At 30.7% G+C, this 20,758-nt stretch overlaps 1 protein-coding gene and 1 long non-coding RNA gene across 2 annotated transcripts; one reads left to right on the top strand and one right to left on the bottom strand.

Moving 5' to 3' along the window:
- Positions 1–1,593: 1,593 nt before the first annotated feature.
- LOC105634643 (U-box domain-containing protein 21) lies at positions 1,594–2,969 on the bottom strand. The gene has a single exon (XM_012217530.4). It carries the CDS (start codon positions 2,929–2,931, stop codon positions 1,594–1,596), a length of 1,338 nt encoding a protein of 445 aa, XP_012072920.1. The 5' UTR covers positions 2,932–2,969.
- Positions 2,970–11,796: 8,827 nt separating this feature from the next.
- Positions 11,797–18,441, top strand: LOC110009496 (uncharacterized). Its single transcript, XR_002284399.3, has 2 exons — positions 11,797–12,473; positions 18,168–18,441. It is a non-coding gene; the product is annotated as an uncharacterized LOC110009496 (long non-coding RNA).
- Positions 18,442–20,758: the final 2,317 nt, after the last annotated feature.

Below are 20,758 nucleotides of genomic sequence, written 5' to 3'. Positions count from 1 at the left end.
CTGCCTTAGGCCAAGCTCTAATGTCGTGGGCTGAGGACCATAAAACTATAATCATGCAGGAATGAGGTAGCGTCTGCCATCAGTGCTTAGGGTGGTCATGTGCCCTGTAAGGGTGTCTTAAATCGAAATATCAACACTTGACTGATAGCCTGAGCCAACGGAGACAGTGATTAATACACTTAGTAGTCATTTTTTTTCTATTTATTAGAAAATTGTATTTAATGATAACTTTTAAAAGCATATTTATGCTTGAAAAATAAAAATATTAATGAGTTGACTTGTCCTGAATTCTGGACCTTGATTTGATTGAATTAATGCAGCTGTCTTTCTGGCAAGCAGATAGAGTAATCAAAAAACAAATATTTGACCCTTTTTGTTTTGAACTGATCAAACCATATGAAGTCCGTGGTATATGTAATTCCTTAAATCAACAGGTTTGAAGAGAGACTTATTCCTCATTTCAATTGCTGGGACTAGACTTGGTAAACCTAACTTTGATTCTTCATTAATTTACTCAAACAGCAATTATTTAATGGCCTTGGCAGATGCTATGTAGAGTGGTGGGAACCATAATTGAAACCTAGAACACCAAAAAAAATTCAAAATTTAGAAAAGTCTATATACGTGAAAAAAATCACTATTTTAACAAATAAAATTTAAAATTTCACTATTTTAAGGAAAAAAAATATATATATAAATATTTGGACTAGGGCCACATCCAGCTACTCATGTTCGGGCCACCACGCGCGCGCGCGCGCGCGTAGTATATTTGAAAATGTGTTAGCAAATGGTTGCATGTGTACACAAGTTGGCACACATTTTACATGTACAACATGTTTTCCCGGTTTATATATCCAATTATATAACTTTTTTTTTTTTTTCTGGTAAATGTAAAAGCAAATGCTTTGCTCACTTTGTGAATCTGGGAATTAACTCTATTAAGTGCTAAGAATCAAATTCAAATAAATATAATATTTAAGAATAAATAAGTCAACCCTAAGATATTTGCTCAAACATTATTTTATATATTATTACTTCTAGGGATAATTTTAAGGGCATAGTTATATTTAGCTATAAATATGCATACTTGGTAATTTAGCTAGATACATCCAATTGTCGAGCACCGGATTTCATACTTGGGATAGTTTTAAGGGCATAGTTCCCTGCATGAGCGTGGTGTATTCAATTTTGCACAGGACTGACACACACAGAGCCTGACCTTGGTCCCCAATATTAAAAAAAAAAAAAATTCAATTTTTAGTATTAAAAAATTAAAATAATATATTTTAGTTTGACCTCTCATTAATCAAAATTATGATTTGGCCCCTGATTCTTTAGGTTGGATCGGCGCCTCATTATGCAAGCTTGTTTCATGGAATATTTTATAGGTCACAAGTTTTGGTACTAATTAATAGCTAAAATTAGGCTGACTGAACAAATTTAAGAAAACAAATGGCTATATATAAACTATATTATATTCTCCAAAAATTGAAATGGCTACAATTTTAACCAAATGTGCACATATATATATATATATATATATATATATATATATATATATATATATATAAAGAACTGAATATAATTGTTAATTCAAAATGATCGTTTTAAATTCTTGAAATCTAGAGAGTCGATGCATTCCGATCCATCCCTGTAAGGATTCATGACTTTCAAAAGCTCAGTTGCTTTCTCTTTTGTGTCATCACTACAGCCAACCTGCAAAAGCAAGACTAGCTTTTGAAAAGCACCAACTTGAAGACACTCAACCAGAACTCTCTCTTGTCTTCCACATTTATGGAGCTTCCAAATGGATGAAACAGAATACTCCGTGGCCAGTTGCGAAACTCTCAAGATTTTCTTCACTAGTACTGGCCATGTCAGGGCATTACCGTAAGCCTCTTCTCTTCCCTGTTTCCAATCACAAAGTTTATCAAAAACCCCTAAAGCTTTCTCGCACGTGCTCCTCTCCGAGTCTATGATGATTTCTATCAGTAAAGAGACCAAACCCATCTCCACCAATGCAGATTTGATCTTGTCGCTTGATGATGAATGGGTTGAAAGTAGATAGAAAATAACCATGAGAGACGCTTTGGTCATTGTAGGAGAAATCGGCTCTTTAATGAACCTACACAACACCTCAATATTTACTCCTTCAATGGATGCTAGAGCTTCTGCATACTGTTGATCTGAAGAAAGAATCTTTTTAAGTGCACTAATGGAGTTATGCTTGGAGGAAATTCGGTCTCTGCTTTCTAATAGCCAAAACATGCAACGTAGAGAATTGTTTGAACCTAAATAAAATTGTGTTTCCATATCAAGTGGAAACGTTAATGAATTCATTGTAGATAATATTTCCTCAAAAACTTTAGCATTTGTTTCAAAGGAATTGTGAGTTGCAAATGCATCAAAAGTTGCAGCCAATGAAGCACTTGCTCCATTGGCTACAATGCAACTCTTGTTTCGGTGACTCTCATTGGCCCAACTGTTGATCTTTTGAATCAAATCAAGACATTCGAATTGATCCAAGCGCTTTGTTGCGGCTTCAAGACTTGAAAGAACATCAGAGATTTGAATTGGAGAAACAGGAACTCTAGGAGTTGGGATGCGTTGGATACCGTAGTTTTGATTGTCCACACACCAATTTTGAATCATTTTCCTAAGAGAATGATTAGGAATTTGATCGAAACTCCTCAAGATTTGATTGGTTACTGGGCAAGTAAAATTGCCAGCCTCAAGCCATGCCTCTATGTTTTCTCGATCATAAGTTATCCCGGAAGATAAAGTTACAGGATCTTTCATAAGTTGAAGAGATATCGGACAAATAAAATCATTTGGGATGACCAACTCCTCCAAATTATTCGACTTGCCAGCCTCTTGCTTCTTCTTCTTCTTGCCACCATTGTTTCTATTTCTTCTCCACCCAAAAATCATTTCTGGAAATGAAGCAAAACTTTGTATTTTTTTATCTCTTTCTCTTAGTCTACTTGAAATATATAATACAAAAGAGAATTGATTTTATATATATATATATATATATATCTATATATATATATATAGAGAGAGAGAGAGAGAGAGAGATGGGTTATGCTCAAAGTGCGGCTTTCCAGAGTTCTCACACACGGCATTCAAATTAAGTTAAGACCTTAGCACAGACGCTGAAAGAATTCAATGAAGAAACGTTCAAATTAGAGAGTTTTCTTTCTTTTTCTGGTTTTTTATTCTTTGTGTTTAGTGTGGGGTTTTGAATATTTGAATGTTGAACGTTTGAAAGGTTAATATAAATATAATTAACGTCGAAGGAGACAGAGGGAACGAAAGACGTGATTTTGGCGCGTTGACTAATTGTTGATATACAGTCAAAACAATTAATTGTTTTCAAACCCCGCAACTTCTTCAATTTTATGGTATCAGCCCCTTATGCAGTTATGCTTTTTTAATCGCTTGTGCAAACAGTTCGCACATATCAACATACATTTTGTTGCATTATCCCTAATTCAATAATTTGATACCTTTTAGTAAGTCTATGAGCATATAGTTAATTTTATGGGTTTTTTTTTAAAAAAAAAATCTTTAACTCTATCATTTGCTAATATAATGAGTTATATCATAATTTTATATTATATATATATATATATATATATTTCTAGGGAGTTTTTTTTTTTTTTTTTTTAAGTTTTGGGGAAGAGAAGAGAGATTCCAATCTGAATCTATTGTTAGATCGTAATACATTTACCACTAAATTATATCTTGATGTGCATTTCTAGTGAGTTTTATTTTCTATTTTATATCAAAAAATACTCCATCCGTCCTATTTTATTTGCTTGTTATTTTCTTTTTGGATGTCCCAAAATATTTATAAGGTTTCTAAAAATGTACATTTAAATAATTATTTTTTCCATTACAACCTTTATGATTATTCATTAAATGAATGATTTTTATTAATATCTTAATGAGAGGTGAAAAAGGGTAAAATAATTTTTGTTGACTAAATTCTTAATATGCGTATTTTGTCGAACCATGCAAACAAAATGGACGGAGGAAGTATATTTTTTCTATATACATTTTTTATTAATGTCACGATCCATTTCCATGGGCCAGACCGTCACTAGGGCCCAAGTAAGCTTAAGGCCTCCGAGGCTTGTAGTAAGCCAAATCACTAAAATTTCACTTTCTCAATATAAATTTCAAACATTCAGCCCATATAACTATGCAAAACAAATTTCATAATTATATTATATCTCGACCTAAATTTTACATCTTAAACATTTCACATATCGAGCCAATTTACAATACATCTCTTTTATAATATAGGCTCACAGAATTATTTCTTCTATATTAATACACGACTAAAAGTTTATAAATTCTACAACTGCGGAGTTCACAAGCAGATAGATTCTTGTACATATAGCTACATAATTTAAATAATTGCTAACTCTAAAATTTATTTTCTAACTCTGCGAGGAAAGAGACAGAGTTTTAACTGGGTTTAGAAAAATCTACTTCCTGAAAGGTTAAACAGAAGACATGTGAGTTTATTAATGAATAATAGTTATTGCACAACACATGCATTCACACAAATGTGCAAATGTTTCAATCTAGTCATTCTACTAGTTATATGCTCACGCAGACAGCCACACAAATGGCATCACAACAGCACTCACAATTATTAACATCTTCACATAATCACATCACGTGAAAATTAGTCAGTGGCATCACCGAAACCCCCAATGAGCTGTCCTCCCACATGCCCGTCCTCTTATGATGTGTGCAGGAGGGAGCCGATCCCCCATACATGGCCGACCGGTCTAATCCTCACTTGACTAGCCCTCTCATTGTTTTTCCATTCTCTCTTTTCTTTTCTGTACCAACAGGAGGCCATCCTCTGGTTTATCCATATTATCCATATCATATCATCAGGTGCACATTGGGGCGCCGATCTCCCATACGACCAACGGTCTCGTAGACCGCCCTCACAAATCCATAGTAACCCACTTCATCCCAACTCCACACAAACAAAGCATATCATTATCACATCACAATTAATCAAACACTGCAATTAAATATAAGCATAACAAATAAGTAAATATCATGATGCAAGTGCACAATTAGACATTTACATTCAATTACAATTAAGTAAAGGAGTAGTAATTTAACAATATAATATAATAATTGATTCTTGGAATAAATAAATAAATAATAAAATAGAGAACTTTATTTTTTATATATCAAGTTCAAGAATTAATCTAAATAAACCTGATAACTTAATTATTAATTATGACTAGCCTAGATTCTATCGAAATTCCAGCAGAACATCCCCTAAAATTTGACTAAACCACAATTCAACAATATAATATCAAAGCTCATCCGTCGGGCAATTCACATCAACTCATCCCGTCCGCCATAACCTTATTTATCAATCATTCGATTATTCAATTCACATAGCCCATTCATCGGGCAGTCAATTCAACCAACCCATTCGCTTTGGGCTACATCGTCATCCATCGCACAAACACACATATGCACTTAATAACTCCCAACCAACTAATTAATAAGTCATATTAGCCTTCGAGCATATTTCAATGATATTAATAAGTGTACTATATCTGATTACCAAATAACTAAACATTTATAATAAAATTTGATTCGCCAAGTTAAATACAGGTACTCTCATTGATAATTTCTATATTATACTTACTCGTCTAAGTCTTAGATTTTAATTTCTCCCTAACATTATTTTAATAAAATTCCTAGGTTAACCAACATAAACATTAGCTAAAAATTCTCATTTCAATATCAAATCTTCTAATAATAACTAATATTCATGAAATATAATCAACAATATTCAAAATAAATTGCTTCTTACAATACGCCCCTGACTAATTCCTAGCAAGAATTATATCTAACTAATTATTTGTTCGAATTCAATTTATTCAACTATAAATTTTAAATTTGGAATTTATACTGAAAATAGGAAAATAGGTCTTAAGGCGTACCGCTTGAGAATCAGACTACAATTCCACGATCCGCGCGAAGAGGAGGTCATTCTGCGTCTTGAAGCTTCGCCGGAGCCTCATCAGACCGCCGTCGTGCACGGTGGTCGGAAAATCGTGGCTTTGCTGGATTTGAGGGGTGCTTATACCCCCAGACTCGAAAATTCACCAGGAATTCGAATCCATGCTTCGTTTGTGCATTTGGTGAGCTGATCGGTCGGAATCAAGCTTGATAGCCGCTCCACCACTGCCTTCAATGGCAAAATTCCACCATACGGGCTCCATCTTCAAAGTTAATAGAGGGAAAACATTTTGGAGGTAACTAGGAGTCGATTGGGACCCTTCCCGGCATTTGAGATCGACGGAACGGCGGGATTTCACCGGAAAATCAAAGGAGAGGGTGCTGTCGATGGAAGCTGTACCAATTCACGCCGATCGAAGCTCGTTCCGCGTGCCAGGCGACCGGCAAAGGGACTACCGACTCTAGGAGGGTCGACCGCCGCCTTGCTCTCGTCGGGCGGTGGCCGGAAACGCAGTGCAACGAGGGAGGGGGGTGTCACGCGACGCAGGAGAGGAATAACAGAGAGGAGAGAAAATGGGGCCAATGATAATTTGGCAATATTCTAAGGGCTTCTAGATCATTCCGGTTCGATTCGAACCGGTTTGGTTCAAATTAGCGATTCGACTCGATTTTTATTTGGTTTTCGAGTTCTTCACTTGGTTTTCAGAAATTTTAAGCCGATTTACGATTTTGGTTTGACAACGATTAAATATTTACCGTATATTCTCATTTTATTCTTACGGTCAATTTATTTAATTGATTTAATCAAATTTTATACCTTTCTTCAATTTATTCACAATAGTTGCATTATAATAATATTAGAGTTTAAGATCATCAAGTCAAGTAGTAAATCTAATTTTTATTGTTATTTTGAGTGATTTAATATAAATTTTTAAGAAGTTTAGATTGTTTCTAACTAGAAGTTCCAATATTATGTTTTGGGCTTGAGCCCAACCCCGTAAACTTGGGTTCGGATCGAAATTATATGGTATTTGCAGCCATACAGTCAAAATTTTTGATTTTTTATTTAATAAAAAATTTAAAAGTTTTGAAAATAAAATTACGGGGTGTTTCAATTAATTGAGAGGGTTATAATTTTACACAGAAAATATTTAAATTTAAAATTTCTCATTATTCACAGAAACGATAATATCAATTAGCCACAAATTTACTTAATTGACTGCGCCTTTTTTAATTGATTATAACATTAGAGTCAAATTCTTATAACATTAGCCTCAATTTATGCCGTTCATCTGCAAAGAAAAAAAGTTCCCATCATGTTCATACGCCATAGAAAACCCTTCTATTTTATGCTTTCAAATTCTTCCTCAGTTTATTTGGCATTAAAGTTATATAAATTGAAAAAAGGAAAAAAAAAAATACAAAAGACAAGTTCAAAGTCTTTATCTTTATTAATTTCCCTTGAAACTAATCAAATTAATTTCAAGGTAATGGTTACATTTTACTAATTATTGGTTAGCTTCAATGGCGAATCAAGGACAACCACAAACAGGATTTTGACATTTGCAATTTTCATTTGAACACAAGTCGCCGCATTTACCATCACAATCTTTTTCTTTGCTACAATGGAATGAAACCACAGGCCCACGTTTTTCACCAACTCCTATTTCACCAGCTTCCACTTGCACATCTGCATTTTTTTTTTTTTTTTTTTGCCAACATCAATATATTAAAATTTATGAAGATTATTTAACAAAATTACTAACTTGAATACTGCATGAATAAAATTACTGTAGAAACCTATAAGGAACACTTTAAGTGTAAGACGCACTTGATTTTGGTGGACTGTTTATGTAAGATAACGGGTTTGATCTATGAAGAAAATATATATGAAGAAAAACAACCGTGGAACCTCAAAATGTTTAATAATCGCATATCTAAAGAGTTTGTTTGGATATGGAAAACTCATAGTAATAAAATTATTATAGAACATAAATGTAAAATACAAAACAATAATTCAAAATAAATAATCATAATACTAAAATCATATATATTGAGTGAGAGAAGAGAGATACTAACAAGAAGCAACGAACAAGAAAGCAAGTAAGAAAGCTAGCTTCAATGATAAGTTAGCGATCTCTATATTGTATTGATATGCTACCAGCTGCTTGACCTAGGGAGAGAATAGTGTATGGGCTCCTTCAGGGGATTGTTCATGTATAGATGAAGTTGTGTGACTTATAAAGTAAGAAAATCAAACGAATTTTAGGGATTCACTTTTAAGTTTCTGCTTGTTATACTTAACAATAGTAATTGATTGGAGATTCATTTTTCTATTAAAAAATCTCGCCTTACTTACAACATGATTTTGGTTCTATTTGGCAATTCTTTCTACTTCTCGGGGTATAATGACAGACCGAGAAGTTCGACTAAAAAGAATTGGTGGAGAAATCTTGTGTTATATATGGTAATCTGTGTCGAGTGACGATTGCTCCATCTATTAAGAACTATTAAGAAAGGACGCAGGGGGGCCTGTCTTATTATAAAGGGGGGTACTCTCTTCTCTGATGTGCAAATATTAGTTATTTTGTGGTTGTTAGTTGTTGTAGTAATTATTAGTTGTTCTATTAATGGTCAACTATTTAATTAGTAGTTTAACTTAAAATTTCAAAAAAAATGATATTAGCACTTTAATTAGTTGTATTCAGGGGAAAAATAATAATTGGTATGATTATCAAAAAAAATTAATTAATCTCTATGAAATGTCAAACATTAGAATGTTTAACATTTCATCAAAAACTCTCTTATTCTATTAAAACTATATTACTGAACGCTATAATTAATAGAAATAACATTTTTAGTTGGTCAAATTGTTATAAGCTAGCTCAAAATCTATTGCCGTACAAGGCCTTTTAAGAAATTATTGAATGTAATTTGGTGAAATTTATTTCTTCAATTATTCAAAATATTTTAAGATTCATTCCTAATTGAAAATATTGACTTAGTTATTTATTTTGCTTTGAGATTTAAAGACATTTCAACTTGAATTAAATAGATTATCTTTATTTTTAACAAGATAATTGTTATACTAATCAAAAGTATTTTTTGCCTTATGAACATTTTTATTGTATTTATATTTTATTGGATGTGTAAGTTTAGTAAATGGTGTTAAGTGTTATCTCATATAAAATGGAAATGAAAAATACAAAGGGATGATTAGTCATTTTTATTAATTCAAAATTATAACCAATGGCCCAAAAAAATATATACTTTTATGAGTAATATTATAAAATATATTCTTTTTGAGAGTAATATCAATATGTAACATAAGGATTAAGTGTTGGAGTTGTAGTGATGAAGAAAAAAAAACACTATTTTAAATATTGGGGCAAGAGATTTTATATTTAATGAGATTTAAAAATAAAATCATTTTTAAATAGTTTCATCTCTTCTCTGCCACTAACTAAAGTATATTAATATCTGTTTTAATATTTTAGTGTCAATTTTGAAATTACTCTCATGAAATTAAAATTCATGCATGCTCTTTAAAATATTAATCAATTTTATTTGTTCTTTAATTATTATTTAAATTGTCGCCACCTAGGTTATTAGATTTTTATGTTTAAATTAATGAATGTCGGAGGAAAAAAAATCATCACTCTTACTTAGAATGGTGGACAGCATATCTAGTCTATGTATATATATTAGTTTTCTGCATGTTATTTATACTCTTTAATTTTTGTTTATTGCAAGTAAATATAATTTAATATATATTTATAATTTTTTGTTATTAATTTTTTGTTATAAACTATAATATTATAAATAGTTTATATTACTAAAAAAAAATTAAAATATTCACAAAATAAAAAAAGAATATTTTATAAAATAATAAAATAAAAAATAACAAATTTTCCAAAACTGAGGATTAGCTTGACTAATATTTTGAAGTATTTTCAACTTTCGACTTAAAATGTATTTTTAATCAATTTAAAAATAGGTAATTAAAGTGTTTGGGAAGGACATGTTCAGTAAAAATAATTGTCCTAGTAGTAACTCTGTTTTAATAGTTGTCGGCTGCTAAGTACTATTTCTGTAAGCAATTGTATATGATCGCAAGAAAATTAATGTTATTGGATATCCATGGAAATATATATAGATATAAGAAAACTAGGTATTTAATGATGTGGTGAAATTCTGGGAACTTAATTTTATGAGGTTGAGATAAACTTTTTTATTTTCTTTTTAAGAAAATTCATTTAACACAAAATAATTAGCAGTAACATTGACAACTCAATTACCTGTCATCTATTAAGTAGTATTTTTATAATCAATTATATAAAATTGTAAGAAAATTAATGTTATTGAATATCCATGTGAATCATTATGAATATATAAAAACTACCTATTCAATGATGTGGCCAAATTTCGGAACTTAATTTACTAAGGGTGGGATCAACTTTTTTTTTTTTTCTTTTTAAGAAAATTCATTTAATACAAAATAATTATTAGTAATTTTGACAACTCAATTACCTTTTATGTCATTAATTAATATAGTACAAAAATTAAGGAAGTGTTTGATTTAGTTACTTTCAATATTCAACTTAAAATGTATTATTAATTTATATGTCAATTTAAAAATAAGTAATTAAAATATCTAATAAGAACATATTCGGCAAAATTAATTGTCTTAGTAGCTGTCAGCGGTTTAAGTAACATTTTATCAAATGGTAAATGAAATGTTGTTTCATTATCCATTCTCTCAAATTCACTCTCTCAAATTCTAAAGATTAGTATAAATGCTACACTGCAAGCACTATGGGCCTATTTGATAAAATTAGTTATTTTGGTAGTCGTTAGTTGTTTTACTAACTTTTCATAAAACGCTAAAAGTTAAACAGGAATTAACATTTTGTAATCATAACTATACCTATTTGTATAATCAATATTTTTATTAGTATAATAATCCCTAATATATAATATTTATATAAATATAATACTATTATAACAAATAGCTCCAATAGTAATATGATTAGCTGGCCATTCGAACAATATTTAGTATTTCAGATATCTTATGTCCTGTAATTATAACAAATTACTAAGCAATTTGTATTTATTTAATAAAATGCTAAAGTATGTTTAAATTTAAACGACACCATATAAGGCATCACTAGTTTTTTTTTTTTTTTTTTTTTTTTTTGGCATATTGAAGAAGGAGATTCACACCTAAATCTATTATGAGATTGTATATGCACTTATCACTAGGCCACGCCTTGGTGTGCATCATCAGCCAAATTTTTAGTATAAATAAAAAATAGATAGTGTTATTTTCAAAGCATAAAATGTAAATACTGAAGCAAAATTTATTGTTTAAATAAAATTTCGCTTTACAAATATCGAATTTTTGATAGAAAATTTAATAAATTTTAAATTGAAACTATCAATTTTCTCCCATCAACTAAAATATCCCGTAATTTTATTTTCAAAAATATCAAATTTTAATTAAATAAAACATGGACTTTTAATCTCATGTGCTCTAATTGCCGAATAATTTTGTTTTAAGCCTGAGTTCAATTCAAGCCCATAGATATATTGCCGAAACTCTAAGGCTAAGAGCTCAATAAATTATTCCAAAATAAACAATAAACATTAAAATTTATTATTAAAAATATTACTAATATTTAATTTATTTATTCCAACTCAAATTATTATTTGAATAATAAAATCTTCCAATGAAATCTTAAAATTTAAGGATGGAAGACTCTAGAATGTGTTAAACCAAAATAATTGAACGTGAACCATTGAACATCAAGAGAAAACCAATTGATTCCCTGTCGAACCAAACCAAATCAAAATTGAATCAAACCGGGTGTATAAAATTCAAGCACGAGAGAAAAAATAAAGAATTTTCTCCTCCTTCTTCCTTATCAACGCCGTCAGTCCCCTCCCCTTTTCCGTCCTGTTTTCCGGCCAAATGGCCATTTTTCCCGGTGAATGAAGGCTCTAAACTCTAGAGCTCGGCTAGACGAACACATTGTTGGCCTCTGTTCGCCCAATAAAAGCCGGACTAAGAGAAACCATGAATAAGTAGTGTGATACCGTAACATCACATTTTCCGGTGATTCCCGCTGTCACCGGCGAAGACAATCATCAAGGAGGCTTTTGATGACGCGCCATCACCTCACGAATGATTTCCTTCCATCAATTCTGGCGATGAAGCTTGGATGGCAAAACCACCAAGAATGGCGGTGGTACAACGACTATCGGACCTATTTCAGCAAATTGAAGCGGTGACTCAAAAAATTGACATCAGAATTGGGTTCCCTATGAAATTCCGAGCCAGGAGATGTAAAAATGGCTCGGTTCCGGTGAGGCCCGGTTTTCCGACGCTCCGGCAAGGACCCAAGGGACAGAATTTTTCCCTTTTTGCGGTAATCGCGAATCTTCAATCCAATTTTTAATCGGTAAGCCCTAAGTCCCTACACTGTATTTTCTTGTAAAATTTAATTAGAATTGGTTAGTTCAAGTTAGTCAAGTTTAGAACTTAGTAAGTTAAATTAGAGTAAGATAAGGAATGTCTAAGAAATCTGGATCCAAAATGGTTAATGAATAATATAGATTTTTTATATTTAAAATATGATTTACAAACTTATTAGGTAGAAACTAGAAATTCTTAAAATTTAAAGTTAAGTTAGTCAAGATTAGTTAAATTAAAAGCACTTATAGGATTATGGAATGCGAGCACTAATTACCTTAAGAGATTTATTTAGTTAATCCAGTTAAACTCTAATTTATTTTAGTTCAATCTAGTCATATTAGACGATAGGACTGCCATGTTATCTAGTTCAACTTTAATGATGCAATTTACTAATGTATAAGTGTAGCACTCGTTGACTCGGATGTTAACACTGAATAACTCGAGAAAGGAATTATTTACATAAACTGTATAGTGAATTGGAGTACTGATGGTGAAGTGAATATATGATTAAAGTCTAAGGGCATGAATTGATTAGTGATATATAACCATAAACACGTATAAGTATAAATATAGAAGTATATATATATATATATATATATATATATATATATATAAAATTGAATGTGCATAATTGTGATGTAACTGTAATTAACAAATAATAAAGGTGATTGTTCATTTTGAAATGCTGGAGGATGGGCTTGTATTAAGTGATTTTGCCTGATGGATGGGCTGTGTTTATGCTGATTATTTGTGATTATAAAATAGGTGGGATGTTTAGATTACAAGGTAGATGCTTCTGGATTTTTAGTAGAATAATTAGAATAAAAACAAAATAAATCTAACAAGTTATAATTGTAACACCCTCCACCCAGTCCCGTGAGGCCCGACGGTGGATGCTACATTTAGTACCGGAGATATCATCTTAACTTAATATATAAATCATAAAATTAGATTATGAATTAGAAGTAATTGAGTATTCACAAGTTTAGCGTGTAACATTTTTTTTTTTTTTTTTATAGATAATCATTTCATTTCGTTTTCATCTCTTTTTTTTTTTTGAAAAATAAATTGGGAAAAATCTTACAAAAATACTGTAAGAATTTTTCTTTAAAAACTGAGCTCGCCAAACATGTGAATACAAAAAACTTCCAATTAAACTTCAAACTCCCAGTATCTCCAAATAATCATCATAACACAACAACACTTCTATATTTTCATAACTATATAAATCCTCAATAGCATTTTAATATTCATTAATTAATTGCATTCATTACATATATCAAGTCTTAATAAACTAATTATACGAACTCTCTTCAAATATTTTATATTCAATCATTTAATGAATCTTATGCTTATCTCCAAATATATACACCAACATAATTGATAATTACATACTTAAGTTATAATTCAAATAACATAATCTCTGAAATATAATAATTATACATGCCATAATTCTTAATTACAAAAATCTCAATCTACTGCTATCACAATAGTCTCTTCTGCTCTGATGCTACTCTTCTAGTCTTCAAGCAGCAACCACAGTCTTTAACCTGCGCGTGATAAAAATCAATGCGCTGAGTATAAAACTCAGTGGTGCTCATAATTCACGTACTTACTAAAGTTGCGATAACAACTTACTTAAAACACATATTACATAAATCATTAAATTTCAACATACATTTACATTTATAGTAAAAGAAATATCAAATAAACTATTAATTAATAACATAAATAATTTAATCCTTTATACCATAAATCCTTTACTTAAACATTTAATCACCATAAATATATTAGTTCTTTACTTAGAATATCAAATAAACTTATAATTAATGACATAAATAATTTAATTCTTTCAACTCATAAATTCATTACTTGCACATTTATTTTATCAATACATATACTATTTATTTTTAAAATCATGTACTGAAATATCATGCTTTGAAAATTCATTTCATAACATAATCATTAATTTCCAAACTAAGGATTACTAAAATAATATGATCTCATTCGTTTAATTGCCTTACAAATATTTTCCAAGGGGCTTGCATACACTTAGGAGAAAGAGAAGCAGATAGGTTCTCATAACTTATTCATAATGGCCTTAGGTCGCCAACCGTTTCATAATGACCTTAGGTCGCCATCTTATTCATAACATATAGAGCGCGTTCGTCCTAACATAAGACACTTTCGTGCCTAGCATATGATCATAGCTTCTTATCATAATGACATCAAATGCCGAGCATGCTCACCATACATAATAAAATCAAATCTCGCATCAAATTCACACCAAGTATATTAGAGCTCAAAATCCTTGTTTTAATTCTTAATTTATAACACTTATCATAAAATTTGTCTTATTCTTTAGTCTTCTTAAATTTATAATGTAAACTTACTTTAGAACGTATGTAACTCATGAAAGCTTCATACTTAGCCATAATTTCTTAACATAGAAAATTTCTTATCATATGAAATCATATATGTAAGCTTACTTTATAACTTAAGTGACTCATGAAAAATTTATATTTAAACATAATTATTTAATACAGAAAATTTCTTATAAATTCCTTTTCTTTTAAAACTTTCTTAAAGTCATAATGAAATTTATCATAAGAAATTTCTTATCATATAAAATCATACTTTTCTTATTCAAAATTCAAAGCACATATACCTTAAATACCTATTTTTTTAAAACTCTAAACATATGAAAGTTGTCAAAATAATCATACTTATGTCATATATATATATATATATATATATATATATATATATATATAGCATAACATAAAAAAATAATTAAGTACGTCTTACCACCCTAAAGTGGTTCGGCCTCTTAATGAAAACCAAGGGTAGGGATTTCCTTCTCCAATCAAGCATGCTAACATAACTTTTATGCACCAAAGTATCCACTTCAACCCTCATCATGCATTATCTAAACCAATTCCACATTTTTTCCCGAAATTTCTAACAATTTTTCCCATTTATATCCATTTAAACATATCCACAATAAAACTTTTCAAACTTGTCTTATTTTTTTTTATGAAATAAATCCTAAAAAATACAAATAATCAAGAGAAACTTCCTCACACCTGATTCTTACATACTTTTATCTAAATAAACTTATGTTTCAAGACATAGAAATTTTCCAGCGTTAAAATAAACTTGACTTTTGCTGTGTTCTTAAGACATAACTTGAGCTATAGGTCTCCAAATTGAGTGAAGTTAAATTCACTAGAAAGCTAAGACAAAATACTACAAATGTTATGAAGGGATCACATCCCATATCAATTTGTAAGATGGTAAACAAAGGCTAGGACCACAGACCAACAGTCCAAGCTTGATTCAGCAGAATCAAATCTAATGTTTATTAAATTTCTACTTATCCAAACACTCAAATTAAACCAATCCAAAATCAGGGAAGTCTTAACATACAAGGCAATAACTTTCATGAAGAACTCAAAACATAATCTTGCCATCATAGTGGTCAAAATGGGCACTCAATTCAAAGATGCATATGGCCCGACATAACAGAGTCAGTTTGAGTTTTTCAGCCATAAGTTGAGCTATATATATCCAAATTGGACACAAGAGGATGGGTTGGAAAGCTAAGAAGTAGATCGACAACTTTCATGAAGAGCTCAGACACAAATGGAACACAAAAAGGATCAAACAATAGTCCTTAAGCTCACCCAATAACACATTTTCCCCAAATTCAGCTTACTTTAACCATGAAAGAACATGAAAGACAAAGTTACATGGTAGAGATTTCTACCACATACTAAATACTCATCAAACATCACCCAAGAGCATGTTGTTGCAACCAAAGTTCAATAAATCAATCATTTCATACAAAATCCCAAAAAATATACATGATAGCATAATGCACAAAATAAAAAATTAAAGTAAGATAAGTGTATTTATGAACACTAACTTTCAAAACACACTTGGATTAAAGTTTCCTAAGCCTTTGCTTTGCCTTACACCTTGGTAGAAGGTTTTCCCAACCTTTGCTTCAAGTGGAGAATCTCCAAATTTCTTGAAATAATTCACCAAAAATCACTTCTCAAGCTTTAATCTTTAGGATTAATTACTTAAATCAAGTTGGATGGAAAAGATTTGGTGGATTTAGTGAGTAGGAAGTGAAGAAAAACAAAGAGAAGAAGGAGAGGAAGTTGGCGTTGAAGAGAAGAAGAAGAAGAGAAAAGTGGTTGCTCAATTATTGGATTTGACCTTTATAAAGCAACTCAGGGATATTTTGGTCTTTTCTGAAAATTGGATGGCTAGGATTGAGTCAATAGTAATCTAATCTAATGACTACAAATATTTTCCAATTAAATTCCTTCAAAATATTATTTATCGTCACAAAATTCTCAAATTTACTCTATAAAAATGATTCCTCAAATTTCCTTAATTAATGTAACACCATAATTCACTATTCACTAATTATCTAAATTCTTCAAAAATATTCATTACTTACTTTCTACCCATAAAAATTATGTATGCATACTCCAAAAATATTAAATAAAACATAAAACATAGATAGTAATTTTTCCGGGCCAAAATAATATCGATTTCCGGACCGATAGTACTATTGATAGATCGGTGGTACTATGTATAGACCGGTAAATCACTATCCATCCATAGTTAATCATACTCAATATCTTCCTCCAGTCTAAATAAAATATTATCCCCCTCTCTGCAGCACCATTCATGACCCGATAAAATAATACTATTGTAATATGTGAAAATTTTGGAGCGTTACAATAATGGTTAAAATAAATTAAATAATCAAAGTAGTTCAAATAAATCATGCTAATTTGGATAAATTAGAAACTTAACATTAAAGGTTAAATGTTTAGAAATTATTGTTTAAAGTTTCCTTTTATATAATTCTCTATAAGGGGGGGGGGGGGGAGGGGAAGCATTTCAATAACCAATAGCATGTTAGATAATTCACATCATCCACTTGCATTTTTGCAGTTATGCATGCACGACTAAATTTTATACATGCATTACTTGATATATTGCTATTTGTACTGCACTCGTTGCTATTGAATATTATTTGATTAATTGTGGCATGCTACTTACATGTTTGTTTGTGTGGAATTGGAATGGTGTGGGTCACGGTTGGGTTTGTGAGGACGGTGCTACTTACATGTTTGTTTGTGTGGAATTGGAATGGTGTGGGTCACGGTTGGGTTTGTGAGGACGGTTTTTGATACTGTCAGCCATGCATGGGAGATCAGTGCCCTTTTATGTATATGATAAAATACGATATGGATGATATGGAAAACTACAAGGTGGCCTTTTGTTGGTATGGAAAAGAAAAGAGAGGTATAAAAAAATGAGAGGTTAGTCAAGTGAGGTGGAGACCGATTGACCATGTAAAATGGATTGGCTCCCTGGTGCACATGTGATGAGAGAATGGGCTATGTGTGAGGACCGCTCGTCGGGGGTTTTGGTGGCACCATTGACCAATCTCCACTTGATGTGATTATGTGAATGTGCTAATATTTGTTATTGTTGTTGATATGCCATTTGTGTGATCAACTGCATGATCATATAATTAGTTAGATGACAAGATTGGCTTATATACTCATTGAGTGATTGTGTAGGGTGAGAGGGTTATCTAACCTTACTCACTGAGTTTAGACGCTCATCCTTGCCTTAATATTTTTTTCAGGTTACTGGTATTCCAATAACACGTTATCCTCTATCACCGGATGCTTAGAAGAAACCTCGATAAATATTTTGAGATTGTTCCGCAATTACGATACTCATGAACAGTAGATTTAGAAATTATCAATGTATGACTTATTAAAGTTTTTACCATGTAATATATTGATTTATTATTGAACATGATGATACATGCCAAGCGAGCCCAACACTTATGATATGTGAATGATGATGATATTGGGCCTAAGGCCAATTCTATTGAACATGAAGTTTGTTTGTTATATTTTTGGCTTACTATGGGCTTTGGTGGCTTTAAGTCTACCCAAGTTCTAGTGCCAATCTGGCCTAAAGTAATGGGTAGTGACATCAACATTTAAGATAAACAGTTTGAATAATATTGTTTACACAAATTTGAAGTCTTATTTAGCTTCAAATTAAATATTAAGGAAAATAATGAGATATTTGTAAATATTTCTCTTTCACTATAACGATTTTCATAACAAGGATACAATCATACAATCTTAATTATGGTTGTGTTCGGTAATAGCTTTTTAAATAATTTTTAGTATTTTGACCATTAAAATGTTAAATGTTATTTTTTATAGTGTTCTGTAACATAGCATTTAAATTAACTTTTAGATGTTAAGGTAGCGTTTTATAAAAAGTTAATCCATGTAATGTTTAGCTTTTAGTTTTTTATGAAAAAATACTCAAACAATTTTTCTAAAAAATGGAAAAGATTTAAACTGGAGACTTTTTATTATCCACATAAATAATAATATCAACCAGACACAAATTTATTTGATTGATTGTGTTTTTTCTGTAGTGATTATAACATTAGCATCAAATTCTTATTCATGAACAACAAGGAAAAATTTATGTCATTCACCTGCAAAGAAAAAAGTTCCCATAATGTTCATGAGCCCTAGAAAGGCCTTTGTATTTTACGCTTTCCAAATTCTTTCTTAGTTTGCTTTGGCATTAAAGTGATGTAAATTGACTGACAAAAGGGGAAAAGCCAAAAAAAAAGAAAAGACAAGTTTAAAGTCTTTTATCTTTATTAATTTCCCTTGAAACTAATCAGATTAATTTCATGGTAATGGTTAAATTTTACTAATTATTGACTGACTTCAACAGACAATGAAATCCAAAAGCCTGGTTACAATAATGTTATATTATTTGCTACTTAAATCAACTCAACTAAATAGTTACAAGTTTAATCTTGTCGATTAACTATATGCTATCCTATTAAATCAAATAATTGGCCATATTGAATAAACAATACGATAATAATGGAGATAAAATTTCTCATTATATGTAGAAAATACACAAATACTGATGATATTAAACAAGAAAATAAATATATTAAGATCTCACAATCATAGAAGAAATTTTACTTTGAATTCAACCTTTGATTGAAAAGAAAAACTTAGCTACACATGGTCATAGAGAAAACTCAAAGAATAATAAATCCTAAAAACAATTGTTGTTGAAAAGAATTAAAGATCCCCTACTCAATAGACTTAAAGTTCTATTTACAGGAGAGGGAAAAATTCTAAACTAGGAAAATAAATCTCAAATTAATTATAAATATAAAGTATTGGAATCTAAGTATCTTCCTAATTTCCTAATTAGTTGTCTAGTTCCTTTAGAAGAGTTTCTAGAGTAAGCCCGAAGTAATCCCAACTAGCAAATATTTTAATCTTGATCAGCTTTGGACGCGCCTCCCTTAGCCTTGCCCAAGGCTAAATTGCCAACTTCCATGAGGTTTTAGTAATTTCTTGTAATTCAGCTTCAACTTAGCATATTTGTCCAAAACTTTGAGAATTGACGTCATAAGCTCGTTGCCCAATGAATTTAGCATAATCTAAGAAAATATATGAAAACCAAGTGAAAGTTCTCATTTTACAACAAAAATATCCACAAATAATATTCAAATATGGAGCATATTATGCTAAAACTCTCATATTCCCTCACACTTATCCCATGCTTGTTCTCAAGCATGACTAAAACTCACAATCGACCTTAGATAAAAGTTCACTTCATCCTATCACAATATTTTTTTAGCAAAAGATTGAAAAATTGAGAGGAAAGATGACGCGGAACCCTATGGAAATTTATTCCAAGAACTCTATGACAAGATTTGGAATAGATCAAAGATCAAACTAAACCCTCCCTATGGCACTCCTCATTTATAAAGAAACGGAAACACCAATAGTAGAGTAAAAGAATAAGATAAACGCCACAAGTAAATTGATAAGTTTACCTTGATTCTTGATGCAATAAGAGGAATGCAATCTCATATTCTCTCCAAAGCAAGGAACACGCCTAAGCATGAAAGAAGAATTTCTATTTCATTGATTGATTGAATAAAAATACAATATAACAAGCTATTTATACTAGTTCTAAGAGGTCCTGATCCTTAAAGGATTTAGAATAGTTAGTCTAAATCAGCTAAGGATTAGGTTTTAGTAAATCTAAACCAACTACGGATAAGACTAGTAAATCTAAACAACTTTAGGATTTGGTTAACTAATCCAAATCAACTAAAGATTGACCAAATCTAAACAAATCAAGGAAAATCACCAAGGGGGGGCC

The sequence above is a fragment of the Jatropha curcas genome, chromosome 8 (genome assembly GCF_041381405.1).
Source record: "Jatropha curcas cultivar XTBG-Jc1 chromosome 8, XTBG_Jcur_1.0, whole genome shotgun sequence".
Classification (NCBI taxonomy): domain Eukaryota; kingdom Viridiplantae; phylum Streptophyta; class Magnoliopsida; order Malpighiales; family Euphorbiaceae; genus Jatropha; species Jatropha curcas.
The sequence above is the reverse complement of the archived record's forward strand: the minus strand, read 5'-3'. Positions and strand labels throughout refer to the sequence as shown.

Coding starts and splice junctions, on each gene's coding strand:
- LOC105634643 (XM_012217530.4), bottom strand. CDS start 2,931: ATGATTTTTGGGTGGAGAAGAAATAGAAACAATGGTGGCAAGAAGAAG.